Genomic DNA, 26,557 nt, shown 5'->3' on the forward strand with positions numbered 1-26,557 from the left:
CGGCATATGTCTAATTCCCAGCTCTCAGAAGAGAGAGCAGTTCCAGGACTGCCAGGGCTACACAGAAAAACCAAAAAAGAAACAAAAAGAAAAAAAGAAAACCTGAAAACGAGAACTGTTAGTGCCAGAGAAGAAACAACAAAGGAATATTGTGTAACATAGGAGGCTCTCTACTGACCAAGACAGGACTGATTTTTTTCATTAAAATGATTTAACTAGTAATAGCTGATAACTCTATGAATAAAAAAGGTTTTATTAACGTACATTAGTATAGATGAATGAATTAAATAAACAGTGAGAAGATCTCTCTGTAACATACTACTAGCTAATAAAGGTAGGTGAGGCAAACATAAAAGAGGTGAGATATAAGTCGTCATTCAGTGGCCATTGAGCCTCTGCTAAGAGTACCTACGTTAACACCGTGTATCACACCCAAAGCACCGGGGATCCAAGGCAGAGGAGTGGACAGCAGTGGCTGTTGAAAGCAGGACAAAACGGCTCTCAGCAGGGCTTGGACAGGGCATGCACAGGGAGCAGGCATAGGAGAGATTTCCTGGCTTGTGGGAATGTTACCTTTGCAGCCCAAATTCCTGGAAACTATTACCTGCAAACCTTTGTTTCCTTCAGTTATTTTTACTTTTAATTAGAACTTTTAACTGGAATATAATATTTGTGCTTATTGATTGAGCAAAAATATGTATCATACTTATACTGAAGCATATATAATGAACAAGTTAGAATAATTAGCATTTCTCTTTTTGTCATTAGAACTAACACATTAAGTATAGTAATAGTTTTGAACCATTATTACATTTTTTTCCATTATTACATTTTTGAAGTGAGTCCTATTTGGTAATTTTCTTTCTTTTTAAGATTTATTTTATGTATATGACTGTCTTGCCTCAATACATGTCTGTGTACCACATGCATGTGGTGCCTTCAAAGGTCAGAAGAGATCATTAGATCTTCTGGAACTTGAGTTATAGATGGTCCTTTAGAGCTACTTCCTGCTTCGAACTCTATTTTTATGGCCATTGCCCACCCTCTCTATTTCTCTTCCCGCTATCTTTCCCATGCTATGAATGACCTTTGTTCTCTCTACTTTTGTGTTAGCAACACTTTTAGCCTCCACGAATAAATGAGGACATGAGGTAGATTCAATATCTGGCTTCTTTCATTTAATACAATGACACCCAATTCTATCATTTTTTTCCTGGTAAACAATAGCATTTCATCCTTTTAATGGATGAATAGCATTTCACAATGTTTATTCATCATATTTTCCATATCCATTAATTCATCAGTGAACATCTAGGCGGATTCCATATCTTGATTATTATGAATGGTGCTAGAGTTAATGTCTCTTTGATGCATTCATTTTCTTTGGCTGTTAACTCAGAAGTGAATTGAAGATTATATCATATTTCTTATTTTAGTTTTTAAAATTACACTTAAATTTATATTTTATATTACATTTTTCTCCCTCCTCCCCTGAGGTGTGGGGAGCATTCTTCCATCATATGTACAATGTAGGTCCTGATGCAAACTCAGATTGTTAGATTTGGCAGTAAGCATTATTACCCACTGAGCCATCTTGACACTTGCCATTTTTTTTCTATGCTAATATCTTAAAGTATTTCCCCTATGTTTTCTTTTTCTAGTTTCATAATTTGGGTACTTAACATCTGGTTTTAGATCAACTCTGAGTTGATGCAGAGGATGAAGGATAGGAGTCAAGTCTCAATCTTATAAATATGGGTAATTCCTTGTGAACTCAGATATAACCCCACTGAGCCTTCAGGGATAGCAGACAGCAGTGTCTAAAGTGTTTCCTGATTTAGACCTCAGATATCATAGAAGGAATTTTCTTTGGTAGTGGACATGGGATGCTGAATGATATATACTCAGGACTCAGGAAGGAAGTACCAGTTGCTGATCATGTCAGCTTTTGTTTCTGGAAGAGGTGGTGCTCGGGGTGCAGACTATGGAGGCTGTATCCCTGTAACCCACCAGAGGAGCATTCTCAAGGGGAATAAAGAGGTGTCCTAGCCTAAGGGAAGTACCATAACTCCTCCATCTTGAGGGAAGTCCCTGGTGGCTTGAGCTCTTGTCCCTTATGCAGGACACTGCTTAGGCCAAGATACTGTGGGGCACCACAATGCATTGCACAGTTGGCCTGGTTGGGCTGACGGAGCTGCAGCTTTCTGTGTTAGTGTGGTTGATTATCAGTGGACCCTTGAGATGGGGACATACAGTGGCTCTGTCTCTAGAACAGGAAGATTCTGAAAGAGACTCTGTTCTCAAGATGGCATGTTACTAAAGCAGCCCAAGTTCCAAGATTGGGAAGATAAGGCCAGTCCATGAAATCAGTGATAGTATATGTGGCCTCTCTCCAGCCAGGGCTGCTGGTGTCCAGGGTGCTCTATTCAGCACAAACTCTGTTAACTCTTCTTTCAGGAAATGGGCCATGACCATGTGCTCCATTCTACTCTCACTCCCACATCCCAGGTTTCTGAAAGACTGACATCTCCCATCCAGTAGCCTGGAAATACAGATGTCTGTTTGGGGTTCTGGTTCTTTCTTAGGGTTTAGGTAAACACTTGGGCTTATTTTTCTAGACATCTTGGTATTACTTCATCCAGATCTTTTCTCAAAGGCCATCCCTCAGATGGTTTGCCTGACCATACTTTGGACATCACCCCTCATTCCCAAGCCACAGTAGAGCTTCTCTGACTCCCTGCTCAGTATTTCTTCTTATGTTTGGCTCACATGTGGTATCTCATTCTCTGCTGTATAAAGTCAGGGATAGGTAATGACAGGTTGAATGATAGGCTGAAAGGGGAAGCAACTACAGGGAACAAGAGGATATATCTTCATAAGGACCTGTGTATCTGACATTAAGATATCAGGATGTTTTACTAATTTCAATCTGTGTCTGTCAATCACAATTACAGCAAAACCCTGATAGGAGCTAATGACCTATAATAATGTATAGATTTATTTTTCAGTGTTTGTGGTGTGTGTCTGTGTTGCTGAAAATTGAACTCATGGATAACCAAATGATTTACTGAACTTTCATCCTCCATCCCACACTAGCTCAGAATTGAGAAATAGATGGTTATTTATTTAGGGGTAGACTCACAAATCAGAATCCTCTGTTTGAACAGAGATCAGAAAATGAATCCCATAACCAGAACAGAGAGTAGGACTTCCTACAGCAATCAGTTCTTGTTTACAAGTAGATTATATACTCTCCCTGACTTCTGGGACACCCAGTCTGTGCTGTCAGAACAGTATCTGGCTGTAGGCCTTATTCATGCTCATATTCACACCCTAGTATCATGAAACTATGAATTTAGTACATCTTTGACTTTAAAATATTTCATTTTAAAACACATTTTTTTGTTGTTATTGTTTTACAAAACACTTCTTGAACCCTCACTGATATGGGAGAACTTTCTCTTGCTATTGTTTGCTGAAACATTTTTAATAAAAATCCATGAGAACACCTAGTTTTTGCTATACCAGAGACTTTATATCATGAAAAAAAATATGGATCTTCATTGTGCCCAAATTATGTTCTTCCTTCCTACAAAGAGTTAGTTTGGTTTTCATCCTTCACAATGACAGGTATTTGAAGGCAAGGGTGGTGTTTCTCCTTTGAAGTTTGCATGGAGCTACACAGAACCTGTGGGGAGAAGTAAAGCCCAAAGCAAGGAGTTAAGAAGAGATGGGGACATATCTGCCTTTTGACTAGTTCTCACTGGCTCAGAGGAAATGCATTTTTAAAATTTTATTTATTTATTTTACATTCCAACTGCAGCCTCTTCTCCTTCCTCTCCTCCCACTCTCTCTCCCCACCTTCCCTCCACCCTCCCTCAATCCACCTCTCCTCTATATTTGCTCAAAAAGAGGCAGGCCTTCCATGGACATCAGCAAAGCGTGGCTATTAAGCTGCCTTGAGATCAGGCACGAGCCCTGTACCAGGCTAGACAAGGCAATCGAACATGAGGGATAGGTTCCCAAGAGCCAGTCAAAGCACCAGGGACAGCCCCTGCTCCTGTTGCCAGAAGTCCCGTAAAGAGACCAAGCTACACAACTGTCTCATATATGCAGAGGGTCTAGGTCAGTCCCATGCAACTTCCCTGGTTGTCAGTTCAGACTCCGTGAGTTCCCATGCACCAGGCTAGCCATTTCTGTGGATTTTTCTGTGATGTCCCTGACCCGCTCCCTCCACCAGATTCCTATAATTCCTTCTCTCTCTCCTCAGCAGAACTCCCAAGCTCTGCCCAATGTTTGGCCCTGGCTCTTTGAGTCTTTCCTCCATCAGTACACTGGATGAAGATTCTCTGCAGACAACTGAGGTAGTCACCAGTTCAATCGCAGGGGATGGCCAGTTCAGGCTGTGGATCCACTGCTGCCAGGAGTCTTAGCTGGAAATGGAGGCTTTATGGAGTCTGGTATAAGTCTGCTACAAAGGAAACTCCCACAATTTGGCCCCAATTTCCTGAGAAACCACCATATTGATTTCCAAAGTGACTGTACAAGATTGCACTCCCACCAGCAATGGTGGAATGTCCCCCTTGCTCTACATCCTTTCCAGAATAAGCTGTCATTTGTGTTTTTGATCTTAGCCATTATGACAGGTGTAAGATGGAATCTCAGTAATTTTGATTTGCATTGAGGAAATGCATTTGTGTGTGTGTGTGTGTGTGTGTGTGTGTGTGTGTGTTTGTTCCTTTGTGAACTTTTTGGAAGTGTGAAATCTTTAATGAATGTATTTTAAAAATCTGGAAATTATACATCAAAGGCAGCAACTTACTATAATATACAACTTGAGCTATGCTCTATTTTTTTTTTTTTTTGGTTTTTCGAGACAGGGTTTCTCTGTAGCTTTGGTGCCTGTCCCGGAACTAACTCTTGTAGACCAGGCTGGCCTTGAACTCCCAGAGATCTGCCTGCCTCTGCCTCCCGAGTGCTGGGATTAAAGGTGTGCGTCACCACCGCCCGGCCCAATTTTTTAATATTACATTTGGGTGAATGTTTATTCGTGTTTCGATGTTTTTTCTTGTCTGAGGGACCGAGCAGTGAAAAGATATTTTGAATGATAAGTGGGCATTGCAGAGATCCCAAGACTAGTATTTGGTAAAGTCCCAGGTAAGGCACAGCTAGCAGCTAGGCTGGGGTGATGGGGCATATTCCTATTAAACTTGTCTAACCTCTTTAGAAGGCTGGAGGAGAAAACAACATAAAGGAAACTGGCCCAGTGTGCAGCTTGGAGCCTGGAGGTCAGACACAGTATCATTTTATCCCAGAACTGGCCTTGGACATATATACTTCAGGGTTCACTAGAGAAGCAGATAAACAGAGGCAGGCAGTATGAGGAATTGGTTCATGTATCATGGAAGCTGAATCCATGGGAACCCCTGGGAGATGAAGGCTGTGATCCAGCCTAGGTGCAAACAGAATCAAGAGCAGATGTAAATGAGAGGCTATGTTCCAGCTCACCCAGAGGCAGGAGGAAAGGGCAAATTTCTCCCTCACCAGTCTCTGTGTTCTTTGGGCCTCAGCAGTTGGGAGATACCACCCACACTAGGGAAGCTGTACCTGCCTCCCTGGACCCAGATTCAGATGCTACCCTACCTGAAATAACCTCAGACATTGGAAGCCGTGTGACTGGGCAACTCACACATACTCAAAACAATGTTGGTCATGGCCCCAGGCACTGTCCTTGTTAAAGTAGAGGCCAGTCCTTGGTTGTGGATCTGTTCACTCAAACATCTGAAACAAGTCAGCAAGAGGTTCAGATGTGTCCTTTCCAAAGACTCTTGGATTTTCTCCAAATTAATGAGATTCCATGCATGTGGCAGGAACCCTGTGTCTGGATCCCCAGTAGGCGCATCACCATCAGGCAATCACCAGACACCTAATGCACAGATGAGCCCATGCATTTAGCACAACTGAACATCCTAGATGCACAAAAGGGCTGTGAGTATCACAAGACTGTGGAACCAATGGCTACTGTCGCCAGGGTATCCCCTTCGGTCCTGAGACACTCTCAGGGAACCTGTCCATATCTAAGCAACTTCACTTAGGGAGCTTTCTCAAGACAGGGTAGCCAGGAATCCAGGGCTTTCTTTCATGTCTACTTGTTCCTGCCTTCTAGAACTGCTGAGTGTTCTACCAGCAGCCTGGCAGCTGTGTACCTTGAAAAAGCTGTGGTGTACCTGTGGGTCTGTTGGTCCTTACACCTTCTTCACATGAAGTAATATGTGGGACAGGTTTTGACTGGTAGAACCTTGAAGCATAGCGTGACCTAATACAGGACCCGGACAATGTGTCATTCTGTCTGTCCATACTGCCTCTGCCCTGCTGCTTACTTTGGCATTATGTTCACAGTAGACTGTGATGCTGTACACTGAATCCTGACAGAGGCCTGTTCTTCCCAGCTGTAGTTCTGGGACTCTAAAGTAAGTTGGCTTACTGAAATTCCAGTCAGGTCTCCTTATTCGCCAGGAGATGCTTCAGAGATTTCAACTGTCTAGAACAGTCCAGGTTGCTGCCAGGAGATTCTGGGTGAGTCCCGAGTGACAAGTCATCTCTCCTACTTACTTTCTTTCTTTCTTTCTTTCTTTCTTTCTTTCTTTCTTTCTCTCTCTCTCTCTCTCTCTCTCTCTCTCTCTCTCTCTCTTTCTTTCTTTCTTTCTCTCTCCCCCTTTGCTTCTCTTTCCTTTCCTTTTCTTACCCCTCCTTTCTGCTCTGCCTGGGATCCACATCTCTATCTATTGACAATCTAAAATAAACTTTACTCAGCCTTGTAAACACTCAGATAACTTTAGCCAAAATTCTGGAACATCTCTCTGTTCCAGCTGGCTTGCTCAACTTTGTCTCTGACCATAGCAAGTCCAGGGGGAAAGTGACTATAGAAACAACTGTCCCACTGATCAGACATACCACTCAGGTATGGGAATGGACATCACTGAGCTGAGAGAAAAGAGAAAAAAAAGGAGTCGTTTTTCAGGCATTACAGCACTACCCAGGAGTAGAGATGGTTCAGTCTTCTTGCTTCTCCTCCACAGAAAAACAATTGGATTTGTGTGTATCTAGCATCCAGAGAAGGGATCCTCCTTGCCTGCTAAGTGTGGAGAAGGGAAATATGTTACTAGGAAGCTGAGTGTCCAGGATAGCCTGTACTGGCTGCATTGCTGTGTGTAGCAATTTCAACTGTCTCCATGGTAACTCTTCAAAATCTTGCTGTTCCAAATAAACTACTTCAAGGTTTTAGAAAATAAGAGAAGTGAAAGATTCGTTGGCTCCAGTTGATTGTGACCAATTGAGGACTCCTTGAAGTGCCCCTTTAAATCTCAAAAGTGGCTGTGTTTCCTGGGGTAGGGATTTACTGATCTGCCTACTTCTACAGTTGTGGGGGAAAGACTAGGGTTGTTGACAGGATTACCTGGATTTTAGGTCGAGCTGGGCGCAGAGCACAGGAATTTCTGTGCTCATTTCTGAGTGAGCCTCCCCAGCAGGTCCCTCTTCTTGCCAGTGGCCCCAGCAGAGCTGGTCGAAACTTGTAGGGGTTGGTGCCTTAAAGTTTCCTGCTCACGACCCTAGAAGCCTACAGGGGCGGGGAAGGTCTATAGGAGCAGGGTAGAGGGACGGAAGCCACGAAGAAAGCAGAGGGAAGTAGTGGGGAGACTCTCGGGGGCGTGTGGATCACCGTAACCCTCTGTTGGTTCTTAGACACCTACTCCCTAGCTATGCTTTGTGGGGACCCCAGTGACCCCCACTATTCTTAACTCGTAGCAGACACCCTCCTTCGGCTGATCAGCCATTGCAGGCAGGCGTTACTGGACCGGGAGGTGAGACAATCCAAACCCCTCCCATCCCGGTCCCACCCCAGTCCCCGGCCACACCTCTATCCCTTTCCCTCGGGTCTGGGCCCCCAACCAATCTACCCCCACGCCTGCCGGGTGGGGCCCCATTCACTCGCACGCGATCTCAGCCATCGCGTGACGCCGGTGGCCGCAGGAGGAAGCCGGAGGCGCCAAGCACGCGATGGGGGTGGCGGAGTCCCAGGAGCTCAGCTCTGCTGGACCTAACCGCTCTTAGAGGCGGAGCTGGCTCTCGGGGTTGGAGTAGGGAGATCCTGTAGATCTGGCCAATTTCTGGGTTGTGCTCAAGTAGTCCAGCACCCCCACCCCCACCCTCTTCCCGGCGTAACAAGTTTATCGACCCCTCAGCCACCCTAGCTTAAGTTCTCTGGAAGCCTTGTGCAAACCCAGCGGTGCTGGGAACGTTGCTCCTCTGCAGGGAGGCCATTAGAAAGTTGTCCGCTGGGAATCCTCACGGCTAATGCCTTGGTTTTCATGGGACCTACACAGGCCTAATCTTCCTGTTCTCCTCACCCCAAAGCACGAGGAGACAGCTGCTCTTTTAACTCTTGCAGTTTTCATGGAATGTTTCCCAAGGCTATGGGGATGCCTCCTGGGGCTCTAGCGCCTCCGCGTGGAAGCTAGTCTCTCAGTTCCCTATCACCAGAGAAGCAGAGCAGATCGCGAAGAAGAGGGGTACAATAAAGTGAACCTCTTGGGGGCCTCCTGAAGCCACATCTGGAAACTCAATGTATCATTGCCTCCTGTGTAGGAGGCCCAAACTGGGGAGGTTAAAGGTGAAGAAGAACTGGTAGGTAGGCTTCAAGGAGTTTGGCTCCACCCCCTTCTTTTTCCTAGAGCAGCTTTTCTCAACCTGTGGTTCTGACCCTTTTTGGCAAACCTCTATCTCCAAAGATATTTACGTTATGACCATAACGGTATCAAAATTGCAGTTATGAAATAGAAACGAAAATAATTTTATGGTCGGGGGTCACCACAACATGAGGAACTGTATGAAAGGGTCAAAGCATTAGGAAGATTGAAAACCATTGCCCTAGAGGCATCAGGGGCTCAAGTCTCCCAGGAGTGATTGAGTTCTGAAAAGAAAATGGTACATTCTTTACTTAGTGCAGAAAATCCAGTCTCAGTAGTTGGGAGAGACAAGGGTAAGAAATGGTAGCTGAAAAAAGGAAGAGAAAGATACCAGGTCCCAAAGTCATGCCACTGCCACTGGGGCCATAGTCTCCTGGGCTCCCCTGGGAAGGGTGGCCTGTTACACAGGGTGCATTGTCCTTAACAAGACCCTTGCATGTGGGTAGGACTGTCTGAGGATGCCATGGACTTCTGGGACAGTGGAGGCTGCCAACCAGCTGAAACAGCAGCTTTGCATGAGACTAGGGAGGCTAGCTGTGAGGGCCAGGTGTAAGCCTGTTGGGGAGTGGGGCAGGGTGTTAAACAGTATCTGGATCCCAGAGTAGTAGGGCTGCCTGGGAGCCTGGATTCCTCAATCCTCTGGAGATGCTCTCCAAAAAAGGGGAGTTCACTTTCATGGTACCAGCTGACAGTAGACTGGTAGGAACCACTCAGAAAGGGAGGCATAGAGTCACAATGAGGCTCAGATTCTAGGTAAGGATTACCAAACTATACCACCACTTCTGGGCATCAGGGTTGGACAGCCAAGCCATGTGATACATGAATGATAGAACTTTGATTCAAATATTACTTTTACTTATGAAAAATACTCCCAGACCATCAAACTCATCCTTTTCAGCATGAGGTGGGCAGTGAGCAGGCAGTGAAGGTACTTTTAAGAATACTGTGGCCCTCAACAATGGGACTTTCTGTCTGTCTTAGGTCTCCAAATGGTGGAGATGCGGTCAGTCCTCCAAAGACTGGAATCCAGCTTAGTAAGAGAACCATGAGCTTTCCTTCCCAAAGCCTTTAGACCAGAGTTGAATAGGGGTACCAGGGAGGTTGTCATCTTCGTAGGCTCAGAAGCATTTGGGGAAAGTGTGGGCATTCTCAAGGGACTTCATTTACCTCCAGATGAGGACATTTGGGCTGCTCCCTTCCAGGAGAGATGAGGGTATGGGATACGGGTAGACTCAGAGGACCCTGACCTAGCCTTGAAGCAGATGGCAGATAGGTTCCCTTTCATCAGTTCTGTTGAGATCTGATGGTATTTGGATCTCAGTAGGTGACATGTCTGTGGGAAACCTGGGATCCTTGATCATGAAGGGGACCTGGCAAGAAGCCATACTTTGTCTCCAGACTGGGTAGAAGGGAGAATCAAGAGCATTTTCCAAGATGAAGGTGGGTGGTACATGAGTTGGTTACACTTTTACATTAGGTCACCCTTTCTTGTTGACCTGGGGCCTCAACTTGATCCTCCTGCCAATTATACAACTTTTTAGGACTTTTTGGAGATGCTACCTATCTTGTATAGGACAACAGCACAGCCTAGGTTGAACATCTAGCAGGAACCATGCAGTATAATTCAGACAAACATAAGAAAAACATGACTTAAAAACCACTAGCAGGCCTGGGCTCTGCAGAGGGTTCATCTGTTCATTCTTCCCTGACAGCCTTGCAGGAGACATGTGTATGGCCAGCTCCAGCCCTGCCACCTGAAGACCACTCACACAGAGGGTTCCCTGTGCAGGAGGGACGGCTGCTGCTGGAGGTAAGAGCACATTTCACTGCAACTCCACACAGCCATGATGGTTTTGTTTTGGTTTTATTTGTTTGTTTGTTTGTTTGGTGTGTGTGTGTGTGTGTGTGTGTGTGTGTGTGATTCCTAATAAGTAGTTGAAAGGCACTAATGTGCCTTCATGAGCTATTTGTCAGACTTGTCCAAGACTGCTTAAGCTAGGATCTGTGGGCAGAGAACAACTTCAAGGAAGGAGTTAAGGATTTCGTCATCCTCTTGCTAAATCTAAGAATCATTTGTCATTCCATATTTGCTGGTTTTACCCACTGATGAAAGAACCTAAATATTAGGCCATTTATTTCCAAATTAAACACTAAAAATAGTCAGTGTTGAGTTTCTGTGTGGTTCACCCAGAGTCCTATGCAAACAGGACCTGACAATTTTTAATTACACACTGGCATTCAGGCTGATGGGGACTTGCATTAGGTGGGACTTTTTCCCATATGAGATGAATCCCCAGACTGTTTGGTGCTGAGATTTCTCTGAAGTGTTCAAGCTTGGTCTCTGACATCTCGGAAGATAGTCACAACAGAACCGTGTCTGGGGGCTGAGGGTTGGCACAAAAAGATCAGGAAATGATGGGAATATAGGGTAGGGCAGAGTTGTGCTCCGTTGCCCCCATCCTCACTGGGCCAGGCCCTGGGTGAGCCTCTGTGGGCAGCACAGATGCCAGGAGCTGGTAGTTCCTCACTTTTCTTCTCAATCACTGTGGGAGAGGTTTGGCCTTATGTTCATCACCATTCAAATTTTAGGCACCATCTCTGTCTATGCCTGCTTTAAAAGAGGAAATGAAAATATTAAGAACCCATAGAGAGGGAATAGCTCCTTTGGGGAGCATTGTCCTTCAGTGGAAGAAATATGTGTAACCTTATCACTTACCATTATGTGCTAGAAAGCACATTCTTAAGTACTATTACTTTTTCTCTAGTATTGCTTTTTCTGTCAATGATAGTAAAAGCAGAGAAGATTCATTAAAAAATTAAGACTCATAAAAATCCTCCTTAAATTTTTGTATTAAATTATAAAACACAGAGTATGCACACAGCACCCAAAATACCTGAGTAGTCTGATCGAAGTCCTAACCAGGTACATGTTCTTCAACACCTCCTGTCCTGTCTCCCTCCTCATGGCTGGACTTCCTTTTATACCTCCCTTTTAGGCTCCACACCTCCACCCACAGCCTACTCCATAAACTGACTCCTCACCACTTCCTTTACTCCTCCTTCCACACCTGCATTCTTCTTCCCATGTTTCCAGCCACGCTTTGTCTGGAACCAAGTAGGTTGGTTACGTGTAGGGTCTTTCTTTCATCTCCAGGGCAGGGAATTCAAACTACAAGACTAAGGATGCTTTCAGAAGGTTCCCACTGCTCCATGTTCTTCGGGTTGCTTTGGTTTTATCTCCCTCACCCAAAGTCATTTTGGTGGGTTAGTGCTGGATCCTCATCATTTGAACTAGTATTTCCTCTTGACCGAGGATGTTAACTATCTCTTCTCTGTGTCTGTGTTCTGTTTACTAACCATTAGAATACTTTGCACATATAGAAACCACAATTTTGCCTTCTTACTATTCAGTCTAAAGAGCTCATTGTACACTCTGGACACCTGTCACTTGTCACATGTGAAATTTGTGAAAGTTTTCTCCTAGGCTGCGACTTGCTCTTCATCCTCTTGATAGGTGATGCAAAAACTGGAAGTGCTTAATTTTTATTAAGTCTTTTGTCAATTTTTTTTGTTGGTTGTGATTTTGGCATCACATGTAGGAACTCTTTATCCTAAAGTCACAAAGATTTTTTTTTATGTTTTCTTCAAAGTTTTAAATTATTTTTACATTTATTTATGTAGTGTGTGTATGTGTGTGTTTGTTTGTGTGTCTGTATGTGTATGTGTGCATGCATGCTTGGGAGGTGAAAGGATAACTTGAGGGAGTCCTTTCTCTTCTTCTTCCATGTGAATCCTGGGTATTAAGCTCAGGTTGCCAAGCTTGGTGGCCTACACCTACCAAGCCATCTTACTGATCCATTCTTCACAGTTTTGTAAGTTTTACATTTTGCATTCTCTGAATTTTATCTGGCATGTCAACATTACATATGGTTCTGAGCACTGGATGATCTGAATCTTTCAACTGTTTTTTCTTTCAAAATTGTATTGCCAGGGTTGGAAAGATGACTCAACAGTTAAGAACACTGATTTGCTCTTCCAGAAATACTGAGTTCAACTCTTAGCACCCACATAGCTGCTCACAACCATCTGTAGTCTGGAGTCCTTGGGTACCCAATGCCCTCTTCCGGTATGCAGATGTGTATGCAGACAAAACACTCATATACATAAAATGCATAAATAAATCTTTCAGAAAATTGTCTTGCCTATTTAATTTCTTTATCTTTGCACATACATTTTAGAATGATCTTATTGACATCTATAAAAATTTCTTCTGGGAGCTGGAAAGATGGATCAATGATTAAGAGTACTTGCTACTATTGCAGAGGATGTGGCTTTATTTTCCTGCACCCAAAACCACTGGCAGCTGAAATCATTGGTAACTGAAGTTCCAGGAGATCAATGCCGTGTTCTGGGCCTTTATGGTACTTCCTGCACTTGATACACACATATTCAGGCAAACATTTGCACACATAAAATATAAATAAATAAATCTTCAAAATTTGCTAGGATTTTGATTGGAATTATTAAACTCAAGTGAGCCCCTGAGCATATGTGTTTCTGTTTATTTAAGTCTTTAATCACTTTCAAGAGAGTTTAATAATTTTCATCTCACAGATCCTCTGTGTTAGACTTTTAGTTAGGTATTCAGTGTTTTTTGTTGTTCTATATATGGACCTTTTTTAGCTATAATTTTTGGTTGTTGGTAAAATATATGCAGTCTGGTTTCTACGCTTACTTTGTGTAATATGACTAATACATTAATTAAGTAGTTCTGGGAGCTTTTTCATAGATTCATGGAATTCTGTTTTATGTTGATTATATAGTTTGAGGACAGAGATAATCTACACTAAAAATGTTTTTAATTATATGAATGGGCAGGGTATGTGTACATGAGTATAAGTGCCGGGGGGGGGGCAGGAAAGGGTGTTGGATAACCTAGAGCTCCTAGAGTTATAGACATTTGTGAACTGCCCTGCATGGGTGCTGGGAACCGAAGTCTGGTCCTCCGCAAAAGCAGTAAACATTCTTGACAACTCCCAAATCTATATTTACTGTTTGAAGCTACCTACTTTTTTCTGCCATCGTACATTTTTAGGCTCCCAGTACCGTGTGAAAGGGACATATTTATTTATTTATTTATTTATTTATTTATTTATTTATTTATTTATTTATAGATTTCTGTCTCTTCCCCACCGCCGCCTCCCCTTTCCCTCCCCCTCCCCCAATCAAGTCCCCCTCCCTCGTCAGCCCAAAGAGCAATCAGGGTTCCCTGCCCTGTGGGAAGTCCAAGGACCACCCACCTCCATCCAGGTCTAGTAAGGTGAGCATCCACGAAACTGCCTAGGCTCCCACGAAACCAATAGGTACAGTAGGATCAAAAACCCATTGCCATTGTTCTTGAGGTCTCAGTAGTCCTCATTGTCCACTATGTTCAGCGAGACCGGTTTTAACCCAGGCTTTTTCAGACCCAGGCCAGCTGGCCTTGGTGAGTTCCCGATAGAACATCCCCCTTGTCTCAGTGTATGGGTGCACCCCTCGCGGTCCTGAGTTCCTTGCTTGTGCTCTCTCTCCTTCTGCTCCTGATTTGGACCTTGAGATTTCAGTCCGGTGCTCCAATGTGGGTCTCTGTCTCTGTCTCCTTTCATCGCCTGATGAAGGTTAATATTCAGGAGGAAGCCTATATGATTTTCTTTGGGTTCTCCTTCTTATTTAGCTTTTCTAAGAACCCGAATTATAGGCTCAATGTCCTTTATTTATGGCTAGAAACCAAATATGAGTGAGTACATCCCATGTTTGAAAGGGACATCTTAACCTTGTTCCTTATATTCGGGGAAACTTCAGTCATCCTAAATCAAGCATGATACCAGCTTAGTTTTTCTGTTTGAAACTTTCAGTTTTGTAGATGCTTTACATTAGATTAAGAAATCCTGTCCCGTGCTTTTTTTCTGTGAGTTCTTATGAATAAATGTTGAAATTAAAGTGAATTTTCTGTATCTAGAAAGCTGAACATGTTTATCTTGTCTTTAGTCTGTTGACACTATGAATTAATTTGGTTTTCAACTGTTGAAACAACTTTGCAGCATCAGAATAAATAACACTTATATATTGCTTCCAGTTTATAAAGGGTTAGCATTAAACCTTCAAAATAGTTAAAATATTTTTAAATTAAAATATAATTACATCATTTCCCTTTTCCCTTTTCCCCCTCCAATCCTTCTTATGTATCTGTTCCCCAAATCTCAAATTCATGGTTTCTGCTTCTTTGTTATTCTGTAGAGATAGATATAGATATACAGATGAATATTCATAAATATATAAATACAACCTGCCTAACACATATTTTACTTTTATGAATATAATTGCAGGTATGACCATGATATCAGTTGGAGGCCTCTCCCACTCTCAGCACTCATTAGTTGCTTGTAGTTCTTGGTCTAGGGTAGAGGCTCCATGGTATTTTACCCTTCCATGTTAGCATGTCTATTGGTGTCGTCCTTGTTAATATCTTGTTTAGGTAGCCATGTTGATGAGATTACATGGGTGCAGCTTCTCTGACATTCTAGGTAATGCACCCTCACTGCAAACTTACTGCTCCCTGGTTCTTACAGTCTTTCTACCCCTTATTCGTCTATTCACTGAACTTTAGGTGCAAGAGTTGTATTGCAGATGCATCAATTGGGGCTAGGCAGAAAATGATAATGTTTCTCTGCATTTCTGTAATCATTTCCATCTGTTACAGGAGATGTTTCTTTTCTTCTTCTTTTTAATTTATTCTTCTCTAATATATTACATTCCAACTGCAGTTTCCCCTCCTTACTCTTCCAATACCTCCCCCAACATCCGCTTCCCCCCAGATCCACTCCTCCTTTCCTTTTAGAAAAGAGCAGGCCTGTCAGGGATACTAACCATCATGGCAGATCATTACAATAAAACTAGGCACATTCCCTCCTATCAAGGCTATACAAGACAACTCAACAGGAGAAAGCGTCTGAAAAGCAAGCAAAAGAGTCAGAGACGGTCCTTGCTCCCACTGCCAGTAGTTCCACAAGAGCACCAAGCTATGCAACCACAAGATATATGCAGAGGACCCAGGTCACACCCATACAAGCGTCCTGACCATTGACCAGTCTCTGTGAGCCCTCATAATGAGCCCTGGATAGTTGATTCTGTGGGCTGTTTTCAGAGGACCCTTGACTCCTCTGGTCCTTCCAGACACTTCCTCACAATCCTCCACAGAATTCCCTGAGCTCTGCCTAATGTTTGGCTGTGGATCTCTGCATCTGCTCCTATCAATTGCTGAATGAAACCTCTCTGATGACGATTGTGCCAGGCTCTGGTCTAAAACTATAGCAGAGGAGCATCAGGAATCATTTCATTGACTATTTTTTTGTCAGTTGTGTTTGGTTCTATCCTAGGTCTCCGGGCTGTCCATACTCTGGTTCCTGGCCCTCCAGACAGCATCTCATGGCCTGGGTCTCAAGTTGGAGTAGTCATTGACTGGCCACTCCCACCAGTTCTCCACCACCTTTCCCTGGCACTAATTGTAGGCACAGGCAGGATAAATTGTAGGTCAAAGGTTTTGTGGCTGGGTTGGTGTCCCAATCCCTTCACTGAAAGCTTTGCCTGCTTACAGAAGATTGCCGGTTCAGTCCGCAAGGAGAGGTTTCTTGATGAGGGCTGAGAGCTATACCTATCTCTGGATGTAAGAATAATGTTTTCTTGATTAATTGTTCCCATGGTTAGAATGAAGTGTCCTTTACCTGTTCTGATTGATTTTAGTTTGAGGTCTATTTTGTCAGATAATAGAATCGTGATGGCTACTTGCTTTCTGGTTCTATTTAATTGGAGTACTCTTGTCCATCCTTTCACTCCAAAACAGTGCCTATGCTTCAAGATAAGATGTGTTTCTTGTAGACAACAGACAAATGGGTTCTGATTCTGATTTATGTTGAATTGTCTTTAACTTTATCAATTCTTTTCTCTGTAACCTACATATGTTATTAAGCTCATTCACTGAATCATTTATGTTCTATATTTTCTCAGTTCCAAGATTCTCACATATTCATTTTATAAAATAATTTCTCTGTTAACTTTAAATTCCCCCCCTAGTGTTCACCTTTACTAAGTACAGAACAGAATCAGACTGTATCTTGGATTTATTTTGCTTGTGCTATGAGACTCTGGGTCTGTGAGTTTCTCAAGGGAATGCTGAATTTTTTTTTATTTAGTTTGCATTTGCAACAATCAGCAAGCACATCCAGGTCCTCTGCGAGCACCAGATCCAGGCTTGATCAGCTGTTTGGATTTGTGCTACATAGATCTACCTCCTACAGCACTATGTGGGTCCTAAATTGGTTCTTGCCAGATCCATCTCTCAGTCATCCCTCTCCTTCCTCCATATGCCTCCATGTAGCTTGAGAGTCACCTGGGTTAGTATAGTTCATACACAGAAGGTGAAGGTTCCTGTTTCCTGCAGCCTGCTCTCCAAGGTCCCTTCTACTTGCTACCTTTTTGCTTTCCTGGTCATGACTAGAAAGAGGTTTCTTTCAGACTTTTTTCCTTCACCATTGTCATATGATTTAGTGCAAGGGTCTTATGATTAAGGCAAGGCACCAAGAGAACATGGGGGGAACCATGATGTCACCCTCTTCCCCAGGGAATAAAGACATTTCAAGATATTCTGGAGCTCTAGGCTACTTTCTCCATGTTGCTGTTCATAAAATTCACCTGAGAATTTCTTTACTAAGTTCAAGGCACAGAAGAGGCAGGTATGGGACCTAGATCATAGTGTCTCACCAGACATTGAGGTTTGCTGGTAGGCAGCACACCCAGGAAATAGAGGTGCCAAGAAAAGTTGGAATAGACAGGATACCTGCCACAAGGTTGATTCAACTCAAAAGGTAAGAAAATGTCTCTTTCTGTTCTCTCTTGTTGTGACTGAACCTCATAGACCAAGTGGTTTATGAATACTTATACAGCTCATGGTTTTGTAGGCTGGGATGTCCAAGATCAAGAAATCACATCTGGCAAGAGTCTTCTTGTTAGTGGGAACTGTGCAGATATCAGAAGAAGTTCAAGATATTATTATGTGGTGGGGGATTGATCCATCACTGAGATAAAAGAATTCATGGTCCATCATCACCTCCTATTAGCCTCACCTGGTCCCACTTGAACAGCACAAAGTGGAATTAGGTTTAACTTGATACTGATGGACACACCCAAACTTAGCACAACTAGTAAAAGGGTAAGTGAACAGAAAATGAAGTGGACAGGTACATCTGTGAACTCCATGCAGGGAGTGTTGCCCAGGGCACTGAGGGGTTCTGAGTCTGCTGGGCCTAGCTCTTCTGAGAAGTCTGTGCTGTTCTACTAAGGTCATTGGGAAGCTCAGAAGGAAGCATGTTGTGGTAGGTGCTGCGAAACCTGGCATTTCAAGCAGTGAGTGACTGGGACTAAAGGAGTCAGCAGCTGCCTGTTAGGTGAGCATATAATGAATTAGAATAAGGACATGAGAAGAGCGCAAAGCCATTCTCTGAAGGGCAGGAAACTGTGAGGTCCACCTCCACGGTAATAACTCATCTTTGTTTGAATCTTTGGATTCCACGTATTTTTTTTTTGTGTGTGTGTGTGTGTGTGTGTGTGTGTGTGTGTGTGACATAATTTCTCTGTGTAACAGTCCTGGCTGTCCTGGAACTTGCTTTGTGCATGAGACTGGCCTTGAACTCAGAGATCCACCTGCCTCTGCCTCTGCCTCATGAGTGCTGGGATTAAAAGTGTGTGCCAACACCACCCAGCTCCATATACCTTTTAAGGCCTTGTACACTGGCATTTGGTTCAGTCTGTCAGATGGTAAAATTATGCCCCTGGTTTATTTTGACTCCTCACTTCATAAGGTATCTTTCTGTCCTTCCTGTATATATTGTTCTAAGTTAGCTTCTTGCAGACAGTGTACTAAGGGACTCTCTTCTCGAAATAAGCCTTACTCTTAGGGGTGACTATACTCTAGTTGGTTCTTATTTGTTGGTATTTGCTTCTCTCTACACTTTCTTTGGTGTCTCCTCTGACCCTCCAGTTAACCATTGAGTCTTCACATGTGGTCTGTGTGCTGTTGTTCTTACCAGTCTCCTACCAGGGCTTTCTGTAGGAATCCTCTCAGGTACCCTTTGAGAGCTCCTAGTGTTACTGACTCTGTCCTAAGCCTCATGTTGATTTCAGGTAGACCACAGTCTTTGTTGCTGTCTTCTTTTTCTGTGTTAACAGGATCACTGTGAAACCAACCAGAACCTTTGATCATCTTTTTGCCTCTCCCTCTTGCCCAGATCTGCCTCCCTCCAAAGGGATTGTTCAGGATGATGCTACTGTGGGTCTTGGTATGAAATCTTCCAGGATCTCAAAGCAAACCAGAGACTCTTATGTGTCACATTTGGGTAGCCATTTGGGTAGATACAAGGTTTAAGGTGTAAATCTTTCCCCTCAATTTTCATGGTATAGTCTTCTTTTTGTAGTGCTTAATGGCCTGAGTTATCCATCCACCCTAGTGCTCTTGCTCTTTGAAAGTTTTGTAAAAATTTTCCTTTGCCTTTGGCATCCTCAAATTTCATTGTGATGCACCTTTTGTCTTATTCCCTTGGCTGTGCCCTCTATCATCTTCAATTCTGGAAGTTTTATGTCTTCATTCCTTGTTCTTTGTTTTATTTTTAGGAGCTGGCATTACTCAAAGACTGCCCCTATCCTAGTCACCTACCATTTCTATTTTTTGTACAGCTGCCCTTCTCTGTGCCCATCGGCACAGGCGCTTGTTACTTATCTCCCCACCATGTTCATGTTCACTGTGTGTGCATTATCAATTCCATGCCTAATATTTTCATTCTAAATAATTACATCATTTGTTTTCCTTTGCTAATACCTTCCTTATTTCTTTGGATGTCATACTTACATCAGCTCCTTAGTTTGATGCATGTATGTCTCATACATTTCTTTGCTTGGACTTCTGGGATACCAGACAAGGGATTTAGGCCTGGGAACATTGGCCACCCCTAGTCCACTAGAGAGATGGAAGAGAGTGTGGTCAGGGCAGCCAGCTTCCTGAATGACAGTATTACCTATAGAGAAGGGCTTATAAAGGAGCCCTTCACTGCAGGGGTCCCCTCTGTGGGCTTTTTGTATAGTATGTGCCTAGGGCATAGCTCTGTGGTACCAGCTTCCCCATCTCTGAATCTTGCCTCTGTGGGCAGGTCTCACCAGTCAGAGATGGTACTAAATCACTTGGCAAGGGGAAGGAACACAACCATTCCTAGGCTGTTCACCATTAAATTCCCAACTTAGGGATTGCCTTCCACACCCCAACTCCAGACAACCTTAGGTTCCTGGGCTCTATTGGCCTTTATGGGGATCCAGTTTCCCCTAGTGTGACTGAACTGAAGGTGTGTGTTATATTTTTGTGTTTAATGGAACAAAGGAGGTTATCATGAATGAAGGTAAAAAACAGCAGTCTAAAAGACTTTCTGGGTGAGTGACTTTGTATGCTGAGCCTAAGGCTATGATGGGTTCTCGAACTGAGGTAGCAAAAGTCTCCTGGTTATAAGTGGCCTGCAAACTAAAGATTGACTGAATCACATGCTCAGATGAAGGAAATCTCACAAGTTCCCTGAGCAGAGCACAGGGCTGCCTGCCAGTTTTTAGCTGCCCTCTGTCCAGTCTGCTTTGCAATGCTTTACAGAAACAGCTGTATATATCAGGAAGTCACAGCCATATGCCAGGCAGAATTTCTCTAAGTTGCACTGCTGTGTTCTGTAAGTTTTGGAAAAGCTACCCCAGACCCCTCAGACTCCTGGAAGGAGGTTTATAGACTTCAAGTACCTCCAACACTCCAAGTATAGTAAGTTGGAGACAAAATATTTAAGAGTTGTTCTTCCAAAGAAAGACTTCAAAAACTTACCTTCCTGGTTGGGATGTCTTCCTGGGGTCCCACATGCTGGACAGACACCTGACTTACATTCTATGTATGTGACCATATACTGGTTACTGGGAAGAAGATTGAGGGTTAGGGATATGAGCTAGAGCCAGAAGAATAAGAATCCCCTTTATCCTTCTCCCACTCAGTTAGGAGGCCATGGCTATAAAGAAAAGAAAATCAAATACCAGAGACTCACAACCAACACTCAGAAACTCCAGGCTACAGAAAAAAGAGAACATGGTGGGAAATGGACCAGGAGAGGAAGAAAGATCTGACAGGACTGAAGGAGCCGTGCTTGAGGTTGAGGGATTAGAGCCTGTCCTCTACAATCCTGGCAGATGAAGATGATGGTTTGCGCTACCTACCTTTGGGAGCCACAGGATGGCTTGTGTCCTTGTCTTTTAAAATGGTGAGGAATTAAATGCATAGGTCAGGAATCCAGAGCAGATGTCTGAATGTGGCTAGGGTCTGAATTATTGGGGCTCCTGGATCCCCTAATGCCCCTCATTGATTCTTGGTACCCTCAACAAGCAGGTTGCAGAATATGCTAACGTCATCTCATGATCCAGAGCTTTTTGCTTCCTTTTAAGGCCTTTCTGACAGAAAAGTCCACATTTCATTACCAAGAGTTGTAACTGTTGGGTCTACTGTTCCTCGGTGCCTTTGAAGTATTTTTCCTTTCAGGAATCCAAGATATACATAATATTATGAATATTAAGGTAGTATTTTTATCAAGGAGGAGCAAAATGCCCCTGTGGCTAGTCTGTTTATGGATATGGATGGGAAGACCAAGCCATGGAAACAGTGATCCCAGGGATGCCCACTTCAAAGCAGTTCTCTTCAGCTGGGGCCATGTCTTATCCTGTGCTTTGTAACTTTTGGAAAAGCTATCACAGACCCCTCAGACTCCTGGAAGGAAGTTCATAGAATTTAAGTACCTCTAGCACTCTACATGTACTAGTTGGAGGCAAAATATTTGGGAGTTGTTCTTCCAAGGAAAAACTTTAAAAACTTATCTTCCTAAATGGGATGCCTTCCACATTCCAATGAGGCATGGTCTTTGGTCCCTGGCCCAGAGGGCGGTTCAGATATCTAGGGCCAGGCTTCACCTCTCTGTTGCTTTTTTGGTGCTCAGGATTCTATACCATTCACCCTCCCTGTCCAGCACACTCCTCTAACCATACACAGTCTGAGATGGGCACACTGCCCACTCAGTGGCTGACTTGCTGTAGGTTAGCTGTAGGACAGAACACAGGAAGGGGTTGCTGAGAGTTAGTGGAGTGAGTGTGATTGTCCCAGGGCTATCCACACCTGTTGTCTCTGCAGCCACAGTTAGCATGGTCTCTCAGGAACTGCTTCAAGTGCTCTAGCTGCTTCATGGAAGAAATTCAAGGCTGAGTTTACTATTTGTGGCATCTATAAACAGCCATTTATTCCACTCCCCTCGGCTAGAACAGTACTTGCACGCACGCAAGTTCCATGCCGCAGCCCCTGCGAGTGATCTGGCTCCAGGAAGCCCGGCCAGCTGCCCCAATGCCTGCCTGGTGCTGCTCGCGTGACTAGGAGCCTGTTGCTGTGCAGTAACCATGGCAGCGAACTCCCAGGGGGAGTGACTTGCTCCAACTTCCCCTAATGCCAAGGGGGAGAGATGAGAGGAGCTGTTGAGAATTGTTCCTTTTTCCCTCTTTTTTTTTTCTTTTTCCCTCTGTGGTGACCTTGACAAAAATAATCTTTGAAGTACATGCTGGCTATCTTCCTGCCATGGGACTGGAAGAAATCAAGATAGTCAGAGTTCGCCAAAGGAAGTACAGCTTCTCAAAGTGCTGGCCTCCCTGTGTGTAGAGGGTGGGAGGAATGCCAGGGCGGAGCTGAGGGGCTATCGGACCACTGACCCTTGCCTGTGCTGATCACCATCCTTAGTGGCAGTTGCTTCATGTTGTGACTTTCAGTAATTAAACATAGATGTGATTTTTTCCTTTAAAAATGTAGCCTTTAACCTTAGGGCTAAATCCTTTTTTTCTCCACTTGGAAAAGTGATCTCATTTTCCATGTACCATGGGTGTTTTGTTTTGTTTTGTTTTGTTGGGGGGGGGGGAGTTTGTAGGAATAAAAAGAAAAAGAAAAAAAAGCATTCATGATGCATATTTGAAAGATGGTTCCACATGTGTAAAAGAATTTGGCATGACAATTCTGGACCAGAAAGTCAATCTGATATTGAATCCATATGATCCCACAAAAAGCTTTTTATGGTCTTTAAAAAAAATCCTTCCTTGTGAGTTAAAATTAAGATTGTTTTTGCTTGTGACTAATCTCATAAAATCTTTTTTAAGAAGACATTTTATATACTCAAGTCTTGAAAATTTTCTTTGGTCTTTGAACTATTATTAGTAGGACATCATGAGTACGTGGCAAGCACTGGGCTGGGAAAAGCTGTTGCAGGATCTGGGAAGCACAACTGAACTCTGTCTGCCCAGTGGGCTCAATACTAAGGACATATGCTCTGACTTAGCCTGCTGCAATCTGCCGCTCACCTGAGAGAAAAGATTCCCAGAACACCACGATTGCTGCCTGGAATGGCCGTTACATCAGAGTTGAGGGCATTACCTTCCATATTTTACCTACTTATTGCCCTGTTGGATTTGCTCTCATAATTAGCCTAAGCTCTCACACAATGCTGATGCCTTATTCACTAACCACCCCTACGTGCACCCCCGTATTACTCTCATCTCTGTCTAGAAGGGGGCTGCAGTGGCCTGTAGGTTGGATGGTGGACAACAGCCAACAGTGCATGTTGTAGTGATTTGGGTCTCCCCATTCTGGACAGAACTGACTGTCCCTAAGGCATGGACTGAATGGAGATGATAGCTCTACGACCTGAACATTAGGCTAGACTGAGCTTACCAAGTCACCCTAAATATTCTGTCACCAGCTTTCCACCCTCCCACAGACTCAGCTTTGGTCTCACCCAGCCGAGCTGTGCCTAGATCCCGCTGGGCTGTACCTAGAAGGATAGAGGGGCTTCCAAACTTGGACATATTCTCCACTGGGATCAAATGAAGGCAGAACAAAAACTCTGGAATTTCCCAAGCAAAACTCTTGAAGACAGCACACAAGAAATGTGGATCAGAAGTACTAGATGCCCCTTTGTGAAACGCCTGCCAGCTGTGACGGCAGCAGAGTAACATTCAAGCCTCACTGCAAGTTTCTAAACTTTCTTTTACCTCACTGGATTGCAGGAAGAGCAAAGTGTCAAATGGACCCTCACACCTCCATACCTTCCTTCTCCAACAGGCCTGCACAACTCACACCCACAGTCACAGAAGCCCTCTTCACCAAGTCAGAAAGAGGAATCACCCAAGTGTCTTTGAACAAACGAATGGAAAAAGAGAGAAAGAGGATTGTGTCAATGTAAAATCCTCTGCACAGTGAAGGAAACAGTCAATAGAGCGAAGTGACAGACTTCAGAAAGAAAGAAAGTATCTGCAAAACATACATACAATAAGGGGTTAATGTTTAAACAATATGAGATTCAATGATCAAAAAAAATGATTAAAATATGCACTTTTAATCCTAGCACTCATGAGGCAGAGACAGGCAAATCTCAGAGTTTGAGGCCAGCATGGTCTACACAGCCAGGGCTATCCAGAGAAACTCTGTCTTGAAAAACCAATAAATAAAATAAAATATGTAAAGGACCTAGGACATTTCTCAGAAGAAGATATACAAAAATTAACAGATATAAAGAGTGCTTACTTACTAACCATCACTAGGTACAGACCAAACTCACTTATGAATGTCACTTTGTCCAAGTGATCAAATTCAAGTTCAGTCATTGCAGAAAAAAAAGTATGGATGTTCCTCCAAAACTAAAAATGAGTTACCATATGACCCAGCAATCCTCCTAAATAGTGTGTATCCAAAAGAAATGAAATCATTACGTTAAAGAAATACTGTGCTCCTATGTTTGCTGCAGCACTATTTAGAACAGCCAAGTAATGGAAACAGCCCACATATCCATCAGCAGATGAGTAGGTTTTAAAATGTGGCACATCTGTACAACAGAATATTAATTCAGGTGTAGGAAGAAGGCAGGCTTGCCATTTGCAGTAACAGGAGTGAAACTGAGAGATTGCTCAGTAAAATAATCCAGATAAAAGAGAAATTCATCGCATGACCTCATTTTTCTGTGGAGTCTGAAAAAGTGGAATCCATAGCAGGGGAGTAGAATGATGGCTGCCAGAGGGCAAGAAAAGAGTGTATGACACGTGCTGCAAGGTAGATGACTTTGAGATTGTTGTGCCCAGTGACATAACCCAGTCACAGAAGGACAAATACTGTGTGCGTTCACTTATGTGTCCCCAGAAGGATGAAATCAGTACAGACAGATTATATGGGGGTGCTAAGGCTGGGGGCAAACACTACTTGAGATGATGGTGATCCCACAACACTGTGAATTGTGCTGAATGCCATGGTGCTGTACCGTGCTATGCTGTGCTGTGCTCTTAAAAATGGTTAAAACTGCTTGATGATGGTGGTGGTGGTGCATACCTTTAATCTCAGCACTCAGGAGCCAGGGGCAGGCAGATTTCTTAGTTCGAGGCCAGCCTGGTCCATGGAGTGAGTTCCAGGATAGCCAGAGTTACACAGAAAAACCCTATCTCAAGAAACAAAACAAAACAGATAAAAAATAAAAATGATTAAAATGGTGAGTTTTATATATTTTGTCATAATATTAAAAGATTTATTTGAAATTTAAAAATATAAGCCTGACAATACAGTTTAGTAGTAGAAGCTTTTCTTGTACATAAGAGGCTCTGGGTTATTACCAGCATCCAGTGCACGCGCGTGTGCATGCACACACACACACACACACACACACACACACACACGGTTAAAAGAACCTGTTCTCTTTTTAAAAATCTAGTTTCTGAGACCAGAGAAATAACTCAGTAGGTAAAAACACTTGTTACCAAGCCTAATGGCCTGAGTTCAATACCCAGGACCACAGGGTAGAAGGAGAGAATTGACTCTTGGAATCTGTCCTCTGACTCCAACATAAACACCAGGGTATACAAATAAAATAAATACATACAAAAGGAACATCTAGAATCTTACTATGGGTTGCAACTCCACATCGGAGTCATGTAACTGAATGTAAAAGTCCTTAAACATTTACAGTAAAAGGATTCCGAATACAAGGTTTGCTCAGTGACAACAAATTAACAAAACCCGACATGTAATGAACTTGAGCTATTTCTGGTGGCACTGTCTTCTCCTGCATCTCGGTTCTCAATGCAATATTTACACGTTTCACTGTATATGCGTCATGCTGCACAGCACCAACAAACACTGCCTCAAACACCTCGGCTCCTATTGAGACTATTGTATGTTACGAATTGCAGTGTTTTTTTATTATACGTAATAGAGTTTTCTGCTCTTACAGAGTGTGAGTTTTATTTACAGAAAACAAAACTTTTAATATTTTCCTGCTGTCATTTCTGGGCATATAAATATCAAATCAGTACTGTGGATTGTATTGTGTTAGAATGTTTGATTTTTAATAGTGCTGTTTGAGTTGATGACTTAACTGTGGAAGCAAAAAGAGCCTGGGTTCAAATATCTATCACCCATGTAAAAGCCATTATGCATATCCATGTGTGCCTCTAAGTCCAATATTGAGAAAGTGGAGATAGTCAGATCCTGGGAGGTTGTTGGCCAATTAGCATAGTTAGAATGGTGAGTATCTCAGTTAGAGTTTCTATTGCTTCAATGAAACACCATGACCAAAAAGCAAGTTGTGGAGAAAAAGGTTTATTTGGCTTACACTTCCATATTGCTGTTCATTATTGAAGGA

General features: G+C 43.2%; 1 protein-coding gene across 1 annotated transcript in view; it reads left to right on the top strand.

Moving 5' to 3' along the window:
- The window catches only part of Ahrr (aryl hydrocarbon receptor repressor), a 77,434-nt gene that overhangs the window by 25,952 nt on the left and 24,925 nt on the right, over window positions 1-26,557 (top strand). The window contains exon 4 of the mRNA XM_050145524.1: window positions 10,460-10,557. Coding sequence (XP_050001481.1) covers window positions 10,460-10,557 — 98 coding nt within the window. The remainder of the gene's footprint in view (window positions 1-10,459; window positions 10,558-26,557) is intronic.

This window comes from Alexandromys fortis, unplaced genomic scaffold, assembly GCF_014885135.2.
Source record: "Alexandromys fortis isolate MF-2015 unplaced genomic scaffold, M_Fortis_MF-2015_v1.1 scaffold_50, whole genome shotgun sequence".
In the NCBI taxonomy this organism is placed as follows: Eukaryota; Metazoa; Chordata; class Mammalia; order Rodentia; family Cricetidae; genus Alexandromys; species Alexandromys fortis.